Source organism: Lissotriton helveticus, chromosome 2_1 (assembly GCF_964261635.1).
Source record: "Lissotriton helveticus chromosome 2_1, aLisHel1.1, whole genome shotgun sequence".
Lineage (NCBI taxonomy): Eukaryota > Metazoa > Chordata > Amphibia > Caudata > Salamandridae > Lissotriton > Lissotriton helveticus.
The window spans coordinates 1,224,136,164-1,224,159,310 of record NC_136059.1 but is presented as its reverse complement, the minus strand read 5'-3'; the positions used below and the strand labels follow the sequence as shown (position 1 = coordinate 1,224,159,310).

Below are 23,147 nucleotides of genomic sequence, written 5' to 3'. Positions count from 1 at the left end.
AGGTTTTCTTTTAGAAATTGTGACACCCTTAGCAATCCAGGTGAGTATCTACATATTTACATTGCAAAGACTTTTGGCATTCTGAAGTTTTTAACTTATTCACACTCTGACTTCTTTTTTCTCCGGCTCCTCAATTTCTAGGTTTACTGAATTCCGATGACTTTACTCTAATCAGGTAAGTATTTCTTTAAGGTACATTTATCTCGTTATCAAGGTTTTACTTAGCTTAGTTTTCTCACTCCTCTCCTCGAAAACGGAACTCCTCTCTTTGTCAGCTTGGCCCGGCTCAGGTTACCGGCACTGTTTCTTCAGTTCGTGCTAACTCTGAATATCGAGTTTCTTCTCGAAAAATAATCTATAAGCTCTCCGGATACTTGAAGGAACCATTAATGATCTCCTTCGTGACTAAACAATATCTATGACTAGAGCGCTACTTCGGTACGTCATTCCCGACTGGAATCTTCAGTGAAGTGCGCAGTTCTTGATGCGCTCGCGCTGCATCTTAATTTCCTTGCAGCTGCGGCGCGGAGTCTAGACCGCCAACCTGCACTTCCACTTTGGTGGCCATCTTAAGTCTCCATCGCTGGACCCTCTCTGTCCACATGTGACCAACAGAGAATTCCTGACCTATCTGAGGCAAGTCAATACTGCAAATGATTGAACCCGGTATAGGGGTTCTGACACGGGGCGGAGCACCAGTGGGTGCTGGTTTACCAAACAGGTGGCACCTGGTATCATTCGCCCTATGACCCAGGTCCCACATCTGTAACATCTCAGGGGTCCCTGTGGAACAGGATTACCTGTCGGGACCACTGGCTTTTTCTCAGGGGGAGGCTGGGAACCTTTCCCTTGGTTCCCTTGGGAATTACTTTGGGGCCCTCTGCCTAACTCCCTCTGTTTACCCCTGTCCCCTCCACTCTTCTGCTGGGGACCCTGCCCACCTTTGGCTGAGTCTCCCACGTGACCCTTGTGGACTCTTGTACTGACCCAGAGGTCCGCCTCCTCAGCAAGCTTCCTAGGGTTAGTCAGCTTGCTATCAATCAGGTGCTGGCGCAGCTCTGGAAAACAATTATGTTATGAGAACAAGTGCTCCCATGCAATCAAATCCAAGAGACCTTGAAAATCATTAACTTTGCTGCCCTTTAACCAACCATCCAATGCTCTGCAACAGAAAGTGACATACTCTATCCAGGTACTATTTTCTATCTTCTTGCACTTCCTGAACCTCTGCCTATAGAGTTCAGGGGTCAACCTATACCTAGTCATGGGTGCCTCTTTCATGTGGCTATAGGAATTATGGATTTCAGAAGGCATGTCCAAATGTGTGTCCCGCCCCTCACTAAGGAATCTTCCCCACAACCCCGCTCCCCAATCTCTCCCAGGGACCCGGTGGGAAGACATGGCTACCTCAGAGGCTCTGAACTACTGCCCAATATCATCATTCTTAAAAAACTCCTTTACCACATCTTTGGGGATGTACACTATCCTTCCTCAGGTGCTGATGGTGTGCTGCTGCCAGAGGGAGTAATCTCTAGGCTCCTGGCTTTCAGATCCAACTCCCTCAAAACTTTGTCATGATCCAACTGTAATCTCTTTTCCTCTAGAGCCATCTTCTTGCTTTCTAGCTACACTTCTAGAGCCATTTTATTGCTCTCTAGCTCCAGTTGCCCATTCAATTTGAGCTTGGCCATCTCCATTTCATGCATCCTGTTTTCTTTCCTGTCTGCCAACTCTTCTGGGGACAGACCTCGGGCAGAAACACTGCTACCCACTGGGGAGGGCACACCCCTCTTCTCAGGACCCAGTGGCCCACCAAGCTGCTGCTCTGCATCCTCATAATCCACTAAATCACCAGGGGCATTCCTTGCTGCCATCCAGGCCCTCAGCTCCTTGTGGTACTGCTCCTTCTTGGTGTTTCCAGTCAGGGGAATTTTTAACTTTTTGCAGAAGCTCTTGAGCTGCCTGATGGTGTAACTTTCTAGTTTCTCTCCCTCCCAATCATAGTGAACAGATGCAACGGAGGCTGTCTCCTCCACGATGACTGAATCAGGCATGATTTAAAAAAATGTAGATCTCTGGCAAAAACAAGTATCAAAAGTACGTGGTTGCGTTATGGTCTGCACTCACTAAGTAGTTTTCACCAATCACTGTACATGAGTCACAAATGCAAATTCGGAATCCCTTCCGCTGACTACCAATGTTAGAATTGGGGGTCTCTAGTTGGCACAGGTCGGTACTTGTGACACATAGGGACCCTCTCCTCTAGTCAGAGTAAGGGGGATTACACTCCCTAAATAACCCCTGCTCACCCTCTAGGTAGCGTGGCGCGAGCAGTCAAGAATTATTTCAGAGGCGGTGTAAGTTAAGCATTTGTGACCACATACAGTAACCCAGTGACAACACTACAAATGGACACCACACAAGGTTTTATATCAGAAATAAGTATATTTTATACAGAGTTACCACAAGACCAATAAACGACAAAAAGAATACACAGTACTATTAGATTTCAATGGTTTTGGTTAAATGGCTTTAAATCAAGGTTCTGTGCGAGTCGGTAGCCCACTCCAGCTACAGCGCTGTTGAAAATAACACAGAGTCTAGCAAATCCAGCGGACCACGTCAGTACGGGCCCACTCAAATGTCGACAGACTCAGTCACAGTACCTTTTCTTGAGGCGGCCGGCACGGATGTGCGAGCCGCTTCCGGTGTTCGTCGCGGTGCAGAAAGGAAGCGTTGCAGGACGCGTTGTCCCTAGATGCGGTGCAGGCAGCGGCCCGTTGACAGAGTCAGTGGATCCAAGGCTTGCATTGCAGGGCGAGACGGTGCTTCGATGCGGTGCTTGCAGCTTGCGGTGCGGCGAACGAGCCGGAGTTCGGGAGCTGGCGTCGATCAGTCCGGACAGCGGTGCGAGTTGGGCGGTGTGTCGCAAAGCGTGCAAGGCGGTACCCAACTCCGGTGCGGTCACAGGACTCGAAGTAAGCAGCAGTGACCGCGTCGGTCAGACCAGTTCGATTCGGTGTAGCGAGGCGTTGCATGTCGTGGTGTCTACCAGTCACGGTGCAGGCTACGGCTCGGTGGCGGCGGCAGGACGGAGTCAGTGAGCGCAGAGCTTGCGTTGTTCGAGGCGGACTTGCTTGATGCGGTGCCTACAGGACACCGGGCCGGTCATGAGAGTCAGTCACAGCTCCCTGCCTCTGTAGCCACTTGTTTCCAGCAGCAATTCACAAAGGCTGGTGAAGTCCACTGGTCCTGGGACTTCAGTTAGGGGGAAAGTTCTCTTCCAAGCCCTTGGAGATCTTTGCACAAGTTGAAAGAAAAGTCCACTAAGTTCTTTCTCCTCCCTTTGGCAGTCAGGCAACCACTGCAGGCCAATCGCCTAAGCAGCACTTCAGCTTGGGAATAGTCTCTCCTCAGTTTCTTCAGGTTCCTTCTCCTCAGCAGAGGTTTTGTCTTGTAAGTCCAGAAGTGATCTAATTTCTTGGGATCAGGTTCCCAATACTTATACCCCAAAATCCTTTGTTCTCTGAGGGGAGAGGGGCCTGTGCCCAGTTCAAGCCAGTTCTGAAGCACTCTGTTTACCAGACTTCTCAGTTCCTTTCACAGCGCAGGGCAGGCACATCAGACGCACCACAGGAGGTGGAGCCAGCATTGTAGAGGGAAGGCCCAGCCCTAGTCAGGTCCCAGGTGCAGCTCCTCTCTCCCATGTAGATGCAGATCTCTCTATTCACCACCGGGCTGCCCCAGCCTGTCTCTTGGAATCACCCAGCCCTGTCACTCACAAAACCAGACAAGGAATACACAACCTCGCAGAGGTGGGCCCAAATGGTTAGGCAAGCAAATTCCTACTTTCTAAAAGTGGTATTTGCAAACACAGAATATTAAAATAAACTTCACTAAAAGATGTATTTTATTATTCTGAGTCCAGGCATACTAAACTCGAATTTCTACCATGTTCTCCGAGTCTGCTCGGATTATAAAAATGTAATAATCTAGCAGCCCATTCTGGCCTATGGAGAACAGGTAGCCTTGCAATAGTGGACAACGAAAATGGCTGTAATTCACTATTAGGACATGCCACACACATCAGGGCTTGTCCTACCTTATACTTATAATACACCCTGCCCTTGGGCCTACCATAGGGGTGACTAATATGAAGTCAAGGGAAGGTTTAGGGAATGGCAAGTGGGTGCACTTGCCCAGTCAGCATGACAGTACCAGACTGCACGCAGGCTCTGCAATGGCAGACCTTAGACACATTTTACAAGGCCGCTTCTGTGGGTGGCACAACCAGTGCTGCAAGCCCACTAGCAGCATTTGGATTTACACGCCCTGGGCACACTCAGTGCACTGTACTAGGGCCTGACAAGTAAACCAAACATCCAATCATGGAACCACTAATCAATACATCAATTTACAGTAGGGAGCACTCACACTGTGGCACTGGACAGCAGTGGCACAGTGCCCAAAGCATTTAACACCAGCAAAAAACATGAGGCAACAGAAAAAATGGAAGGGAGACCCACGCCAATGTGCCAGGTCTAACAATATCATATTTGCTATTACCGGTGTACATTTTATTTGTGTTTGTATTTCTTTTTCTTGTTCATTAACTTAGGTCACTTTATTTTCTTTCAATAAGTGCTTCTGATGTAACAGCTGTGAATAATCTATTATTGTATTATATATATACATATACACATATATATATATATTCTGAATTTAGTGGCTCTGTTCTGAATTTAGGAGCTCTGTTGCAGCTCGGATCGCCTTCTGCTATAGTTAAAATATTAATTTATTGAGGAGCAATTTGATCCCTCGTGGGATTGATATGCAAAATTTTAAACATACAATAAATTATTATTTCATTTGCATCAAAAGTAACCGGACCACTGAAGTAAATGCGAGGGCTGACATATTACTTATAAAACATCAGTTTAACTAAAATAGATAAAATACACATTTAAAATGTCACAGCTAAGAATACTTCAGTCACATTACAGTAGCCAGTCACAACTGTAAAATCCACAAACGGCATCTCCTACTCTATGAGTCTATTGTTGTGAGAGGAACCTGTACCCCAGGGTGCGTCTACAGCTCATCACCTTCTAATAATGCATGACATGACATGCTCTGCAAAACATTCTTGATCAAATATGAATACATGGGAAATTTCAGTGAAACGTATTATCAATTTGACAAAGAATATTTTGGCATAAAATGTTTTGACATACATTACTAAGAGGTGATGCGCTGTAGGCACACCCTGTTGTGCAGGTTTCAGAAAAGAGTACATTATAAGCATCCAAAACCTCCTCTTGATAGGTTGTAAAAGGGATTCAGCTGTCATCACCTGAAGGTACAGTTACTACATGAGGCTAATACACAAATTGTGACAGATTAATATCGACACAGGTATGCAATGCACTTTCTGCCACAAATATCCCACATTATTCAGGCCAGCACTTTATTTGCTGAAGGAGCTTTGGAATGCAACGAGCAGCATAGATAAAACCTACAGACGGCTCTAAAATGAAACACGGAGGATTACACGGCGCTGTACACCTTCATTTACAATATTAATTAAGGGGTCTAATGGGGCCATCCGGTGAATGACGCCCCAAGGAATCTCAAAACCCCAACTGACATCTTCAAACACACAAACATTCTGGAATGCTTGTTGTTAGTGATGCAGGTCTTGGCAAAGAGAACTGCTTTTTTAGGTCTGACGTTAGCCAAAATCTTTTGATTTTACAAAAATTATATGTATAATATACTTACTTAAAGAGGCTTTCAGCCAGCCCGTTTCATTCATTTCATCTGTTGTTGTGTCATTCACATGTTTCTTATGCCCACTACAGCATACAGCAATGGGCAGCGGGTCAGCCTTCTGCAGCCACTGGTTAACTTTGCTTTGAGTGACTGCTTTTTGCTGTTTTACGCGGAGCACATCCACACAAAAGGTAGTTCACTTTAGTGTGAGTGTTTTTGTTTGTACTTACTTATTACTTTAGTGCTGGCTTTGTGTTTACAGCCTGATGTAATGATAGCAGGACGATTTCTACCAGTTCTTCACAGCATAGGGCACGGTCCACATTTATCAGTACCTGCCACCTGCTAATGACGCTGTAAATTCCTGTTGGAGCTGCCTTATTATGTGATTGCTCTTAACTCAAGAGTACACCAGATTGTGTGCATTTGAATTTATTCTTTATAAACTACCTCTCTTTTTAAAAAGCAAGCAATGAAGTGCATTTATAACTGCCCTATGGTATGTAATTCAATTGGGGACTACAGCTATACCTGTAAACCAATTTAGTCTGCAGGACCTGCTTGTATGCCTTTTAAGTTTGCTTTTATTGCTCTTGTAAGTCGTGCTTATATAGATATTTAACTATTATATCATTAACAGAATTTGTGATGTGCCGTTTATCTATCTATTGATCTATTTATCTCTGCAACCTTCTCTATCAACATCTCTCTGTGTCTATCTACCTGTCTGTGCATCTATCTACCTGCTTATCTATCAACCTGTTTATCTATCTACTGTCTCTCGGTCTACGTGTCCGTCCTCTAACTCTCTCTGTGTCTGTCTGTCTGTCTATCTATCTATCTATCTATCTTTGCAAGTCTACTATCTATATCTATCAATCTATCTTTGAAAGTCTATCTATCTATCTATCTATCTATCTATCTATCTATCTTTCTTTACAAGCATATCTGTCTTTGTGAGACTCTCTATCTTCTTTTCAAGTCTCTTTGTTCATCTATCTGTGCAATCTACTCTATCTATTTGTTATAAAGATTTACAAAACCATTACAAAAAAGAATTAGCAAAGGCAGAAGGTTAGCAGCCAACACAAGACTGATTGGCTTTTTAGATTGGGTCTTAGTTTGACCTTCTGATTTTACAACAATTATGTGTATAACATAAATATTTTTAGGAGTTTTTAGCCAGACCTCATCCATAAGTCTGCTGTTGTGTCATTCTCGTGTTTCTTCCACCCACCGTCCACCTTAGCCATTGTCTGACTTCACTGCACAGTGAGTTACAACATGCTTCCCTTTCACATGGGAAGACCTAGCTTGGCAGGCTGGGCTGAACTGTTCCCATTGGAGAAGGGTCAAGATTGGTTTGAGTATAGCTGTGTCCACACTCAGGTGACATGCTGCACAAAAGAACAATGGACTGTGATGTGGCCCAAGTAATTATCAGTGGCTGAGAATAATCCAAGCATTCCATCCATCACTTTATCACTTTTTGTATACTTTTGAATATCACCCTAAGTGGGACAGATATGCCTAGGCGAGGGTCCCATGCACATGGTGTCACTGGAACCAAGCTGTACCTGGCTAATGAGCCCATAATTAGGGCTAAACCGTTCCTGGGTTGCTTGTATTCAGGGAGGACAGGGCTAGGCAATTCACACTGGACTGTTTCCAATGGGGCAGGGTAACGACTGACTTGCGTAGGGCTTTGCCAAAACTGAGGTGGAATGGTGTGCAAAAGAAAGATGGACTGGGATGTGGCTGACTCTTTACCAGTGGCTTAGATTAATTCAAGCATTCCATTCATCAAGGATATGCCCAGATATGTGTCCTGTGCACACTGTGTCACTGGAACCATGCTATAATTGGTTGATGAGGACTAACTAGGATGAAAACAGTCTTGAGATGCTTGTGTGGTGTGTAAAAGAACCATGGACTGAGACACAACCCGAGTAACTACCAGTGGCTGAGATTAATCCAAGAATTCCATTCAGCACATTTTCTTTTCTTTAGTGCACTCTTCACATCCGCACACAAAGTAGCTCCTTTAGTGCCAGGGAATACTATGAGAATGTTTGTCTTTTTGGACACAAAAATATTTTTCCTTTACTCAGTGTTTTAGTTTGGTGAGGGCCCGGCAGCTTCTAAAGAATGACGTTTTGCAAAAACCATGACAGAACAAAACAAGAATTGTCAAAGTTAAAAGGCTGGGGCCAACACCAGATTTTTTGGCTTTGCCAATGATTGTTTTTCTCTAAATTGAACAGCCACTACAGTGCAGTAGCTCTAAAAGGTGCAGCGCCACAGCAGGGCTGATATCTATACGGGCCTTTCAACCCACCTGTTGTACGCACTCACCTGCTTCAGCCCGTGGGCTAAGCTATTAGTGCAACAGGTGCAGAGTCTTCAGGGGCCAGGGGTGAGAGGGGCCCTCCACCCTGCAAATTTGCGTGCCTTTGAAATGGTTGTAGAGGTAGTCTCATCGAATCGAATTGGATATCTTATGTGGTGCCCGTTGGAGTCACTCTCCATAAGGACTCTCTTCCCAAACAAGCATTCTAGCGGTGAATCTATGACATTGGAAGAAAGATTTCCCAGAACCACATAAGATGTCCAATTAGATTACATAAATACGTGTTTCAAGGGACCATGCTGTAGGAAGGTAGATCCCTGACTATGGTTGCCCCCAACTTTTTTGCCTGGTGTTTTGCTGGTTTTCTGACTAAGTTGACCTGGGGCCCTGCTATTCAGGATCCCAGGCCTACTGCTCTCTCTGTAAAATGGATTCCATGTACCATAGGTACATACCTAATTGGATACTGAGTCACCTTATCAGTCCCTGTACAGTGTACCTTAGGTACCCAGGGCATAGGTGTACCCAGGGCCTACCAGGGGTTGCAGCATGTATTATGCCACCCCTGGCTGGCCATCCAAATCTGACACAACTGGCTGCACGACAGCTGGGGCAAGGTGGTGTAATCACCCTTTGCTTTAGATATAGTATACCTATATCTAAACCTAAAATGGACACATATATTCCTATCAGTCACTCCTATGGCAGGCCTTAACAATCCTGAAGGCAGAGTGCTTGGAATCGTGTGAGATGGTGCTCTGGCATGAGCTGAGCCTGTCTGCGGCTTTCGGGATCTATCCCTTAGCCGTTTCCATGATAACGCATACCATATACTCTTAAGTGCATTATAATCCTCGCGGTTATATGCCAACTCTGGTATCGCTTTATCAAAACATGTCGAGTAAGGTGTCATACGAATTGGAATACTAACCCCTCGCCAATTCTGGCGACGGGGTTAGCATTCCACCCTTCTAGAGGGACACGACATGTTGGTAACCTGTAACCCCGGTTAAAGTCTGACATAGCCTCAGCTTCCACAAAATGGATGCTGCCACCGAGACACAAGTCTGCCCTCCTGCTGCTGGGAGTCCTCCCAGAGCAGGAGGCAAGGACAAAGGGTTTCCTGCCAGGGGCGGTGCCAGCACCGTCCCAGACAGGGTTTTGTGTATTCTAGGTAGGCAGGGCTTTAGAGGAAGGTGACTGCAAGTGGCACCCCGGTGCTCACTGTGCATATGCCAGCTAGAACCAGTTCCAGGGGCACACCAGCCCCTGAGCTGGGGAAAGCCCGGCATGGGAGAGGGGTGTAACCACCCCCTTCCTAGTCCCACCCATAGGGCAGGACTTAGTCGCGTGCCAGCCCCCTTTTGCAGGATAAAGGTAGGAGCAGGCCCCCTTCCAAATTAGATCATCTTTGAATCCTGAAACTACTTTCCACGAAAGGAACTCAAGACTTCTTCTCAAGATTTCTCCCTTGTGACTAAGGAGTAGTCACCCTGCAGCAGCAGGCACCATCCAAGCATCGCGGTTTGCTGTAAGTCTCTCCTCCGGATCAAGACTGCCCCGGCACGACGAGAACCGGCTTCCCTGGCACCTCTGACCTCAACCTACATCATCAGCCCAGCTGTGATCCGTGGGTGCGACGAGATCTTGAGGGACCGGCCATCTTTAAAACTGCACGACGCTTGCCCAGCACGACTTCTGAGGAATCCTCACGTGAGTGCTTTGGGGCCCGAGAAGCCCCGACCCTGAGCAGCTCCAGCACCGAAGTCCAGCCCCCTTGCATCCACGAGATCTGCGTGGGGCCCTTCTGCTCTTTGCTGCTTACCACGTTGTCCAGGTCACTTGCCCGTTGGCTAGTGGCCCTCCTGACGACGAACTTCGACGACAAACACCGCTGGTCTGGTTGCTCCGGACTGGCCCTTGCTCCCCTCCAACAGAGGAGCACCTCAGACCCTCCTGGTCCACTCCTGACGCCATTTTAAGTCCACTGCGTGGTCTTGCATTTGCCAAGACTTGTTGCCCCAATCCTGGGTCCAGCGACGTCGACAGCAAGTATCTTCGTGGGACAGCTCGCACCTCCATCCTGGTCGCCGACAACGCCTCCTGGTCCGAGAGACTGCAGAGCCCAGCAGCGCCCACTCACCTGGTCGAGGTGACTTCGTCCGGTGCCATCCTGGTGCCCACCTAAATCACTGGCTAGTGATTCAGAACTTGGTCCCCTCTGCTTACAGGTCTTCTTCTTCCCTGATCCAGGCTTGGATCACCACGAACTTCTTCACTGGCCGCCTGCCAGCAACTTCTTTCTTCAGGCTCCTGGTTCTTCAACGAGGGTTTCCGACGCAACTTGAACCCTATGCAGCCGCAGCCCCTGGGCTAGGTAAACTGAGTACTCCAGCATAGTCCAACACTCCAAGTGTTCGGATCCACTCTTGTTTTCGACCCACCTAGTCGGGTTCGCCCGAGAACAATAACTTTGTGATTGCTAGTATTCCTAGACTTGTTCCCGCATTACGCGTGAGAGTTCCCACTCTGCACACGTCGTCCCTAGGCCTCCTGCTTCTAATCCAAGGGTTCAGCATTGTAGGCCTAGCGTTTCTACAGTCTAGAAAAGTATTACTTACCTGCTAGTAATTTCGCATTCCACTTGTATAGTATATGGTTTTTCGTGCCCCTCGGGCATTTGTGTAAATTGTGCGACTTTAAGTATTTTTATAAGAGTTTTGTTGTGTGCTTAGCTCCCTGTCTCATAAAGAGCCAGGGTAGACTTGTTAGAAATAAATATACATTTATTTTCATAACAACTTGTGTGGTGTCCTTTCACTTGGTGTTCAAGGGGTATATGTGATGGTAAAACAGCTGGTTTAACACGCCCTCTAGAGTCTTAGCCTTAGACTGCTCGTATCCATGCTACTAGGATAGCTGGTCTATAAGGTTGACCTACAACCAATCATCAATAAGGGTTGTCTGGACTGATACATAGTGATCACTAGAATAGTGAGCACTGCATATCAGGCCAACTTCTCACATTGGTGGCAGCGGTGGGATTTGAGCTTGCTGTTGTTTTACCACACGTATCCTAAGAATATCATTTGAAAGATCACATAAGTACTGAGGTACATATAACTTAGCTTAGAATACTCTGAGTTCTACTGAACCAGCTGTTGTAGCTCCTAGGGCCTAGCACACCCTAAACTACAACTCTAGCAAGGGATCAGTAGGTAAACATATAGTGTAGGTAAGTGCACCACTTACACCTCACTAGAAAAGCATGTCTACCCAGGGAGAGTCTACTGAGACCCCCCTTGTGGTTATTGACCCTCCACAGGTCAAATCAAGATATGCAGCTCTCAGTTTCCAGGAGATGAGACAAGTGTGTACCTCCAGGAAACTGAAACAGGGGTCTAACCCCACCATTCCCTTTCTGATAGGTCTCTTAGAGACTTATGATGCTAGGAAAGCATCTCAGGGAGATGGGAATATGCCAGCCTTAGAGGGTACTCGTGGTGATCCAGACCTCCTTGACACTGAAAATGCAGTTGAGGAGGAGGATCAAGAGGAACTCTCTGGGGATGAGGCAGACAGCCACCTCCAGGGTTTCAGTTTGCGGAATTGACGTATAAAGCGACTCAACGTCGAATGATACAAGGATATCCTTTTCGATATCATTTATCGGTTACGGTAATATTAGACCAGCCGTTTTTGTCTCCTGGGTAAGGAGAACCCAAATGATGAGAAAGAGGGCGGTACAGTGTGGCTTCTGATGGGAACTATTTTCTCCATATGCTCTTGAGCCTTGAATTGGCCTGCATCATTTAACATGCACAATGTCCTCACAGGTGTCTTTTTGTGTAGTATTGGTGTTGTGATCCATTCTGTTTGACTTATGTTTTTGACCCCCAGGTATTTCTTGTTGTGATAGCAAAGAGAAGCTTGCCTTTGCTAGAGAGCAGCAGATGTGTGGGATAGTTCCCACTGGTGGCAGCAATCTCCCAAGAGATAAAGAGAAGGGTTTAGATACTAAACACCTGACAAAGATAGTGCCTCCCTTTAAACAAGGGGATGACATCCAGAAATGGATGGCTGCTCTGGAGAGGGCCTGCACTGTGCAGTGCATTCCCCAGAGTCAGTGGCCAGCTATACTGTGGCTCTCCTTTGATGGCAAAGGTAGAGATAAGCTCCTCACTACTAGAGTTGAGGATGCTAACAATTACCAGGTCCTGAAAAATGCACTGGATGATGGGTTTGGCTTAACCACTGAGCAGTACAGGTTGCTGTTCAGAGACACCCAGAAAACTCAGTCTCAGGACTGGTCTGACTTTTTTTGATTGTGCCACTAAGGCTTTGGAAGGCTGGCTACTGGGTAGCAAGGTTACTGACTTCACAGGATTGTATAATCTTATTATGAGAGAGCAAGTCTTAAATAATTGTCAGAACCAGTTATTACACCAGCACCTGGTAGACTCTGATCTGACCTCTCCACAAGAATTGGGTAAGAGGGCAGACAAATGGGTCAGAACCAGGATTAGGCCCAAGAACCAAGGTGGTGACCAGAAAAAGGAATCAACCAAGCCTCAAGAGAAGGGTGGGAATAAATCTACAGATCAAACCACATCAGGGCCCCAAAAATCCTCTGAGGGGGGTGGGTCCCAGAATCCTTCTAATAACCAGGAGAAACCTTATTGTTATCCCTGTAAGCAGGTGGGTCATTTGAAAACTGACAGCAGTTGCCCAAAGAACAACAATAAGGAGAACATACCCCCAAGTAACATCCCCAAGCCTCCTGTTACTACTAGTAGTAATCCCCCAGGTGGTGGGAGTGCCCCCAAGAATTTGGGTGCATTTACTTTGGGAGTTTCTGGGGACTCTGGCCTAACCAGGTCCCCAAACTTAGATACTCTTGTCTGTGAGACTGGCATGGGGTTTGCCAACTTCACAACTTGTCCCAACACTTTGGGCAAGTACAGACAGGAACCCCTCATCAATGGTATAAAAGTTGAGACCTATAGAGATACAGGGGCTAGCATCACCATGGTGACTGAGAGTCTAGTCCCCTCCAGGCAACTTTTACCTGGTGCCACATACCAGGTGACCAATATTGATGGAGTACAGAGAGATCATCCCATGGCAGTGGTCAATCTCAGCTGGGGAGGTGTCACTGGCCACAAGAGAGTGGCAGTGTCACCAAACTTGCCTGTAGATTGCCTACTGGGGAATGATTTAGAGCTCTCAGCCTGGGCTGAAGTAGAGCAAGAAACCCATTCAAAAATTGTAAACCTCCCTGGTAAGGTTAGTGGGGCAGTGATAGCCACAGCCCCAGTCCAAGATATCCTCCCTGAACAGGTCAGGAGGGCTGTGCCAGTCACAGCCCAATCTCAGACACCTTCCTTCCCAGAAAAGGTTAGCAGGGTTGTGATGGTCACAGCCCATACCCAAACTGAGTCCCCTCCTGAAAAGGTTGGGCGAGTTGTGATGGCCACAGCTCAAACTCAGACAGATAATAGTGTTGTGAAGCCTGAAACTATGGATCACTCCACTCAGACAGAGAGCATTGAGGAGGAAGAGAAATCTCCCTCCCACCAGACTTTAGGAAAGGATCAGCCTCTTCAGGGAGCTGATCTGACCCCTTGTGAAGAAACTGCCCCAGAGGTAGTCAGGCCTAACCTGGCAGAACCCCTGATGTCAGTGGACCCTTCCAAGGTGGGACCCAGTCTGGAGCAGGTAACCTGCCCCTCTCTACCCTGCCTCAGTCAGCCCAGGGCTGTAGAGGTCAGGGAGGCCAGTGGTAGACCCCAAAGGGCCCCCTGTCCAAAAGAATTTCACAATCAGCAGATTAAGGGCACTGAAGCTAGCAGACCTAGCCAAGTGAAAATAAAACACACTTCTGAGGGATCCCCCTTAAAATTAGTTAGGGACCTCCCCCAGATGGACACTGTTGGGCACAGCCAAACTTGGGACCTGAGGGCCCCAGACCTGACCTGTCCCTCCAGTAAGCCAAACAGAGGGACCCAACCTCCAGCTGTAGGTAGCCAGAGGTTGACCCTGAGAGCCCAAAACAACTTAGTCTTGGAAAGAAAGGCCTCTATGGTGGATAATGATTGGAGGAAGCTGAGCCCAAAATTAGTGGAACCTCACTTCAGTACTCCATTTCAGCACCAGCCTTTTACTTTGCCAAAACACACCACAGGTAGAGATTCCCTATGGTGGAGACCCTCAGACACCCTTAGGGTGAGGGATTGCTTAGTAGACCATGAGATAGGGGGTAACCATGCCAGTGCTGGTACTTCCTTCTATGGCCACTCAGGCAATATAGGCTTACCTGGCAAGGATAGCCTTATCTCCTTTCGTTTGGGGGGGTTATGTAGGAAGGTAGATCCCTGACTATGGTTGCCCCCAACTTTTTTGCCTGGTGTTTTGCTGGTTTTCTGACTAAGTTGACCTGGGGCCCTGCTATTCAGGACCCCAGGCCTACTGCTCTCTCTGTAAAATGGATTCCATGTACCATAGGTACATACCTAATTGGATACTGAGTCACCTTATCAGTCCCTGTACAGTGTACCTTAGGTACCCAGGGCATAGGTGTACCCAGGGCCTACCAGGGGCTGCAGCATGTATTATGCCACCCCTGGCTGGCCATCCAAATCTGACACAACTGGCTGCACGACAGCTGGGGCAAGGTGGTGTAATCACCCTTTGCTTTAGATATAGTATACCTATATCTAAACCTAAAATGGACACATATATTCCTATCAGTCACTCCTATGGCAGGCCTTAACAATCCTGAAGGCAGAGAGCTTGGAATCGTGCGAGATGGTGCTCTGGCATGAGCTGAGCCTGTCTGCGGCTTTCGGGATCCATCCCTTAGCCGTTTCCATGATAACGCATACCATATACTCTTAAGTGCATTATAATCCTCACGGTTATATGCCAACTCTGGTATCGCTTTATCAAAACATGTCGAGTAAGGTGTCATACGAATTGGAATACTAACCCCTCGCCAATTCTGGCGACGGGGTTAGCATTCCACCCTTCTAGAGGGACACGACATGTTGGTAACCTGTAACCCCGGGTAAAGTCTGACATAGCCTCAGCTTCCACAAAATGGATGCTGCCACCGAGACACAAGTCTGCCCTCCTGCTGCTGGGAGACCTCCCAGAGCAGGAGGCAAGGACAAAGGATTTCCTGCCAGGGGCGGTGCCAGCACCGTCCCAGACAGGGTTTTGTGTATTCTAGGTAGGCAGGGCTTTAGAGGAAGGTGACTGCAAGTGGCACCCCGGTGCTCACTGTGCATATGCCAGCTAGAACCAGTTCCAGGGGCACACCAGCCCCTGAGCTGGGGAAAGCCCGGCATGGGAGAGGGGTGTAACCACCCCCCTTCCTAGTCCCACCCATAGGGCAGGACTTAGTCGCGTGCCAGCCCCCTTTTGCAGGATAAAGGTAGGAGCAGGCCCCCTTCCAAATTAGATCATCTTTGAATCCTGAAACTACTTTCCACGAAAGGAACTCAAGACTTCTTCTCAAGATTTCTCCCTTGTGACTAAGGAGTAGTCACCCTGCAGCAGCAGGCACCATCCAAGCATCGCGGTTTGCTGTAAGTCTCTCCTCCGGATCAAGACTGCCCCAGCACGACGAGAACCGGCTTCCCTGGCACCTCTGACCTCAACCTACATCATCAGCCCAGCTGTGATCCGTGGGTGCGACGAGACCTCGAGGGACCGGCCATCTTTAAAACTGCACGACGCTTGCCCAGCACGACTTCTGAGGAATCCTCACGTGAGTGCTTTGGGGCCCGAGAAGCCCCGACCCTGAGCAGCTCCAGCACAGAAGTCCAGCCCCCTTGCATCCACGAGATCTGCGTGGGGCCCTTCTGCTCTTTGCTGCTCACCGCGTTGTCCAGGTCACTTGCCCGTTGGCTAGTGGCCCTCCTGACGACGAACTTCGACGACAAACACCGCTGGTCTGGTTGCTCCGGACTGGCCCTTGCTCCCCTCCAACAGAGGAGCACCCCAGACCCTCCTGGTCCACTCCTGACGCCATTTTAAGTCCACTGCGTGGGCTTGCATTTGCCAAGACTTGTTGCCCCAATCCTGGGTCCAGCGACGTCGACAGCAAGTATCTTCATGGGACAGCTCGCACCTCCATCCTGGTCGCCGACAACGCCTCCTGGTCCGAGAGACTGCAGAGCCCAGCAGCGCCCACTCACCTGGTCGAGGTGACTTCGTCCGGTGCCATCCTGGTGCCCACCTAAATCACTGGCTAGTGATTCAGAACTTGGTCCCCTCTGCTTACAGGTCTTCTTCTTCCCTGATCCAGGCTTGGATCACCACGAACTTCTTCACTGGCCGCCTGCCAGCAACTTCTTTCTTCAGGCTCCTGGTTCTTCAACGAGGGTTTCCGACGCAACTTGAACCCTATGCAGCCGCAGCCCCTGGTCTAGGTAAACTGAGTACTCCGGTGCTCCAGCATAGTCCAACACTCCAAGTGTTCGGATCCACTCTTGTTTTCGACCCACCTAGTCGGGTTCGCCCGAGAACAGTAACTTTGTGATTGCTAGTATTCCTAGACTTGTTCCCGCATTACGCGTGAGAGTTCCCACTCTGCACACGTCGTCCCTAGGCCTCCTGCTTCTAATCCAAGGGTTCAGCATTGTAGGCCTAGCGTTTCTACAGTCTAGAAAAGTATTACTTACCTGCTAGTAATTTCGCATTCCACTTGTATAGTATATGGTTTTTCGTGCCCCTCGGGCATTTGTGTAAATTGTGCGACTTTAAGTATTTTTATAAGAGTTTTGTTGTGTGCTTAGCTCCCTGTCTCATAAAGAGCCAGGGTAGACTTGTTAGAAATAAATATACATTTATTTTCATAACAACTTGTGTGGTGTCCTTTCACTTGGTGTTCAAGGGGTATATGTGATGGTAAAACAGCTGGCTTAACACGCCCTCTAGAGTCTTACCCGTAGACTGCTCGTATCCATGCTACTAGGATAGCTGGTCTATAAGGTTGACCTACAACCAATCATCAATAAGGGTTGTCTGGACTGATACATAGTGATCACTAGAATAGTGAGCACTGCATATCAGGCCAACTTCTCACACATGCGACTCGAGGTTGCTTCATACCCAGTCCTGATGAAGACCCATACTGATGTTTCGTAATAACCGCAATTCTCAATGGTCAGAAGGCCAACAACGGATTTTATCTGCCTGTACTGAAACAACAGTCCTGGGGGCAGCCAATAAGAGATAACCTTTTGCCCTGTGCATATGAAACTGACGTACCATTCTAAAGAGATTCATACCTTATGTATACGTTACTAAGCAATTGCACACAAACCCCTGTTTTTGCTCCAAAAGAACCGTTTGTCTCTATATCCTAAACGATACCCGGGTTCTGGGGAATACAGGGTTACTCAGTTCAAGTTCAAGTTCATGAATTTATAAAGCGCACTACTCACCCAGAGGGTCTCAAGGCGCTGGAGGGAGGGGTTTATTGTTTATCGAATAGCCATGTTTTCAGTTCTTTTCTGAAGGAGATGTGATTCTGAGTAAGGCGGAGGTGGGTGGGGAGTGAGTTCCAGGTCTGGTTTTTCGGATGTGCGGGACTGCGGCGAGGGCTTGGTTGGATGATCTTAGTTGGCGGGTGGGATAGTAGAAGGACAGTCGGGTGTTGAGGCATTCGGGTCCTAGATTATAAAGGGCCTTGTGTGCGTGGGTAAGAAGGCGGAAAGTAATTCTTTTGTTGACGGGAAGCCAGTGGATGTTTTTTAAGTGACCGGTGATGTGCTCTTGTCGCGGGATGTCTAATATGAGTCTCGCTGATGCGTTTTGGATGCGCTGGAGCTTTTTCTGCAATTTTGTTGTAATTCCGGCGTAGAGTGTGTTGCCATAGTCCAGTCGACTCGTGACCAGTGCATGGGTGACAGTCTTTCTTGTTTCGAGGGGGATCCAGCGGAAGATCTTTTTGAGAATGCGAAGGATGTTGAAGCAGGAGGACGATACGGCGTTGACTTGTCTGGACATTGAGAGGGAGGAGTCTAGAATGAAGCCAAGGTTACGTGCATGGTCTGTGGGCGCAGATCCCAAAGCGGAAGGCCACCAGGAGTCGTCCCAAGCTGAGGGGGAGGATCCTAGGATGAGCACCTCCGTTTTGTCTGAGTTGAGTTTTAAGCGGCTCTGTTTCATCCATTCGGCTACTTCTTTCATACCTTCGTGAAGGTTGTTTTTGGCGGTGTTGGGGTCTTTGGTGAGGGAAAGGATTAGCTGGGTGTCGTCGGCGTAGGAGATGATGTTGAGGTTGTGTTGACGTGCGATGGAGGCGAGGGGACTCATGTAGACGTTGAAGAGGGTGGGACTGAGTGAGGAGCCTTGAGGTACGCCGCAGATGACTTCGGTGGGCTCTGAGTAGAAAGGGGGGAGTCGGACTCTCTGGGTTCTCCCGGCAAGGAACGAGATGATCCAGTCCAAGGCTTTTCCTTGTATGCCGATGTTGTTGAGGCGTTGTATGAGGGTGTTGTGACAGACAGTGTCGAAGGCGGCGGAGAGGTCGAGTAGGATGAGGGCCACTGTTTCACCGTTGTCCAGGAGTGCTCGGATGTCGTCGGTCGCCGCAATGAGGGCGGTTTCGGTGCTGTGTTTGGCTCGAAAGCCGTTCTGTGAGGGATCCAGGGAGTTGTTGGATTCAAGGAAGGCTGCGAGTTGGCTATTGACGGCTTTCTCGATGACTTTGGCCGGGAAAGGGAGGAGGGAAATGGGTCGGTAGTTTTTCAGATCTGAGGGGTCTGCTGTTGGTTTTTTCAGAAGGGCGCTGAGTTCGGCGTGTTTCCATATTTCTGGAAAGGTGGCGGAGTTGAAGGAGCAGTTGATGACATCGCGGAGTTGGGGAGCGATGATGGAGTCAGCTTTGTTGAAGATGTAGTGGGGACAGGGGTCAGAAGGTGAGCCAGAGTGGATTGAGTTCATGAGGCGAATGGTGTCTTCAATGGTGATTGGGTTCCAGGAGTTGAGGTAGTTAGTTGGAGGGGTGGGATCTGAAGGGGGTGGGGTGAGTTGGTCATTGGGAGTATTCTTGAAGCTGTTGTGGATGTCGGCAATTTTGTTGTAGAAGAAGGAGGATAGCGCATCGCAGAGGTCTTGGGAGTTAGTGATGTCGTTGGATGCTGCGGGAGGGTTGGTGAATTCTTTGACGATATTGAAGAGTTCCTTGCTGTTATGAGAATTGTTGTCGAGACGGTCCTTAAATGCTGATTTCTTGGCGGATCGAATCAGTTGGTGGTGTTTGCGGGTGGCTGTCTTGAGGGAGGCCATGTTGTCTGAGGTTGGTTCTTTTCTCCAATTCTTCTCCAGGGTGCGGCATGTCTTCTTGGATTTTTTAAGGTCATCATTGAACCAGGGAGCTTTTTTGCTGGATGATTTCGACTGGTGTTTTTTCAGGGGTGCTAGTTCGTCCGCACTGTGGGTAATCCATTGCCTGAGGTTGGTGGCCGCTAGGTCTGGGTCCGTTGCTAGGGTGGGAGTGTTTTGGCTGAGTGATGTGAGGAGTTGGTCGGTGGTGATTTTGTTCCAGTTTCTTCGGGGAATGGGTTGTGGACGGTTGTGGGTCAGGGTTGTTTTGTAGCTGAAGTGAACACAGCTGTGATCCGTCCAGTGGAGAGCTGTAGTGTGATCGAAGGAGATGTGCTTGCTGGAGGTGAAGATAGGGTCGAGCGTGTGTCCGGCTATGTGAGTGGGGGTGTCAACAAGTTGTTTGAGTCTGAGATTGGACAGGTTGTCCAGAAGGGTGGTGGTGTTGTTGTCGAGAATGTTGTCAAGGTGGTAGTTGAGGTCTCCTAGAAGAATGTAGTTCTCGGAGGCGAGGGCGTGCGGGCTGACGAAGTCAGTGATGTCGTCGCTGAATTGAGATCGGGTGCCTGGGGGCCTGTAAATGAGGGTTCCTCTAAGTGTGGTCCTGGGGTCGGTGTGGATCTGAAAGTGGAGGTGTTCGGCGGTTGCGAGATTGACGTCAGAGCTGGTTGTAATTTTGATGGTGTTTCTATGGACGATGGCGATGCCTCCTCCAGTTTGATCGGTGCGGTCTTTTCGAATGATCTTGTAAGTGTCCGGTATGGCTATGGCGATGTCGGGGGCAGAAGATGCATTCATCCATGTTTCAGTAAGGAAGGCGATGTCAGGTGACGCAGTGTCGATTAGGTCCCAGAGTTCGGTTGCATGTCTGTGGACCGAGCGGGTGTTCAGTAGGATGCCTTTCAAGTCGTTGGGTTCGGAGCTGTGTGTGGAGGAAGTGTGTTTGGTGAGGGTCCTGGGGCAGTTGAACTTACAGGAGAGGCAGGAGAATGGGCCGTGGGTACGTCCTGGGGTAGCTTCGCAGCAAAGTGGGGAGCGTCCGGCGTTGAGGGCGAGGAGAGTAGCGGCATTATAAGTTACTCTGGGGGGTTGGGAGCGGCATAGAGCATGGGGACGGGCGCTGGGCGCGGTCCAGGCGCGGACGGGCGTAGACGGGCTTACCTTTGGCGCACCTTCGGCGCGCATGGGGCGCGTCCGCTGCGCGTGAACGCTGCGCGCAAGAGCATCTGTCATAAATGGATAGTGGAGGGGGGAGGGGCGGGGGAGGGTCAGCTGGGAGGCGGGTGCGTGGTGGAGGGGACGGGCTCCGAGGAAAAATAACACCAAATGGCTAAGAAGCGAAACCGGAACCGGTTGGGGCCAACAAGAGTGGAAGCTTCGTGAGCAGAGGCACAATAACAGTAAAATAATTAAATAATGCTACAACTACACAGTTCTAGCGAGCGTTATGCGAGGCTACTAAATTTAAATTGTAATCAGGCAGTGTAGGCGCTACTAATTGAGAGCAATACTAGCACGAGCAGCGCGCTCCAAAATGCAGGCAGCAGTACGATACCAAATGTAGCAGCGCGCTTCGGTATGTAGGCAGCAATCCGCTTCCAAAATGCAGTCAGCGGTGAGAGGAGCAAGCTTGGGTAATGGCGCTCTGTGGTCAGCAAAGTGATCGTAGCAGGGGCCAGTGGCTGCGGGGAGCGACCGCTTCTGACGGCGTCAGGACGGTCACAGGGAAATCAGGGACGGGGCGAGCTTACTGAGTCTGTGGGGGGGAGGGTCAAGGAATTAGGACTTAGGGTACACTTACTAGGCCACTGAACCACCCTGAGTTGGCTCAAGGGGAGGAAGGCTGTGGTAATATACAATGTTAGGGCATTCCTCACCGAGCTCTTAATGTGCATCCAAAGAGGCTCTTTGTTTACTAGGAAAGATTTGCTCAGGAAAACATTTGTACTAATGAAGCACACAAAAGAAAAACACATGTTGCCTTTGAGCGCGAGCCTATCCCATAGTCAATAACACCTATGTAAACAATCTTCCATGCTCAAATCAACAAACATTTAGAAAAAAGTGTACTTACTTCTTGTTTCAACGTTTGCCATGTGCGCACATCATCCCATAAAATTTGAATGTGGCACAGTTCATTTATGTAGAATTCCTCGACTGGCAGCCCGATGTTAGCCTTCATATTTACCTACATCAAGCAGAAATGTTATATTTAAAAAATGTATTTCTGGTTATGATGTAACCTGAATAATAATGTCACTTGCATATATCTTCAAGGTATGTAGATGTGTTAAGAATTGTAAATCTATTCTTTTTTATATATACTTACCTTCTTGACACTGAAGATTGAATATTTTGTATATGAAATTTTGGGAGGACAATATTAAAAACTTGATATTGAGGAAGAGAAACGAATAGGCTTACCTTATACAATTTATTCAGCATTTCAAAAATCAGGATAATGATCTCATAATCCTGGCGAGTCGTATGTGCATTGTTTAGTAGGTTCACAACAGTCTTTTTAAGCATGAGGACATGTTTATTCAAGGAGGAAGCTGGCAAAGAAGACCACAATTTCTCTAGGGACAGAAATAAAGTAGATTATTTATAGGTACTCATGATAATGGTGCTGTCAGATACAATATAGTAAACACAGTTTATATCTGAACTTTTCCATCAACACAATGATTCTGATTCATAACGTAGGTTCACAGATGTCTTCATTGACGAGTGTAAATTAAGGATCTGTATTAAAAAATGACTTCATAAACTTGCTCACACATACCCACACCAGTACAGAAAGCAAATTTGCTCAAAGGGGCGTGGGATTTCCAGGGCAGGGATGCCTCAAGATATAGGTTAGCACACAGGTTGCAAAGTTTTTGTCGGAGACTTACCTCTGCTAACAACATCCCCAAAATTGGTAGGGATGCAGGGGAAGGGGTGTCTCAGCAGAGAAAAACAGTGGGCCCGATTCACAAAAGTAATCTGAGGCAAAATCCTAACTTTACGACTTTCGGTATTCACAAAAGGCATTTAGGAGAAGTAAAGTAAGGATTTTGTCTCAAGTTTGTCTTAAGTTTTGGTCTTAAGACAAAATCCTAACAAAAATTTGTCAAGGGGACATCATTGTGGTGAATTTTTTTTATTGCTGGTAGGGCGGGCTATATTTTGAACAACCTTACGACCAAAGCAGTTATCATCAGTAGAATTATAGTGTTACCTCTTGGGTTCGTTTACAAGCCCATGCACTTGGGGAAGATGTGGTGGGGGTGGTATGGGGGTGACTTCAGACCTGATAGGGGAGCTGGTTATCAGTACTCCCAGGAGCAGATATCTAATATAGATTTAAGTAACTGCTTTGACCCGCTGAGTGGGCTACATGAACAAGATTGACTGGGCCCTGAGACTGCTAATCCAGGTCACACAAGAGTCAACGCCTGTGGGAAGCTGGCTCTGTATATAATATCCCAAAAATGGTATAGTGTGCACAGAGTCCAGTGGAACCCCAATGATAGCCAGAGGTAAAAGTAGATAGCACCTTACTGTCTATTTGTAGAATTATAGTGTTACCTCTTGGGTTCGTTTACAAGCCCATGCACTTGGGGAAGATGTGGTGGGGGTGGTATGGGGGTGACTTCAGACCTGATAGGGGAGCTGGTTATCAGTACTCCCAGCAGCAGATATC

At 48.0% G+C, this 23,147-nt stretch overlaps 1 protein-coding gene across 2 annotated transcripts in view; it reads right to left on the bottom strand.

The window, feature by feature from the left end:
* Positions 1–23,147, bottom strand: part of LOC144818567 (E3 ISG15--protein ligase HERC5-like) — a 400,809-nt gene that overhangs the window by 172,947 nt on the left and 204,715 nt on the right. For both annotated transcript variants that reach the window (XM_078676098.1, XM_078676099.1), the window contains exons 13-14: positions 21,884–22,038; positions 21,534–21,647 (exon numbers count right to left, since the gene is read on the bottom strand). In XM_078676098.1, the coding sequence (XP_078532224.1) occupies positions 21,534–21,647; positions 21,884–22,038 (269 nt within the window). The remainder of the gene's footprint in view (positions 1–21,533; positions 21,648–21,883; positions 22,039–23,147) is intronic.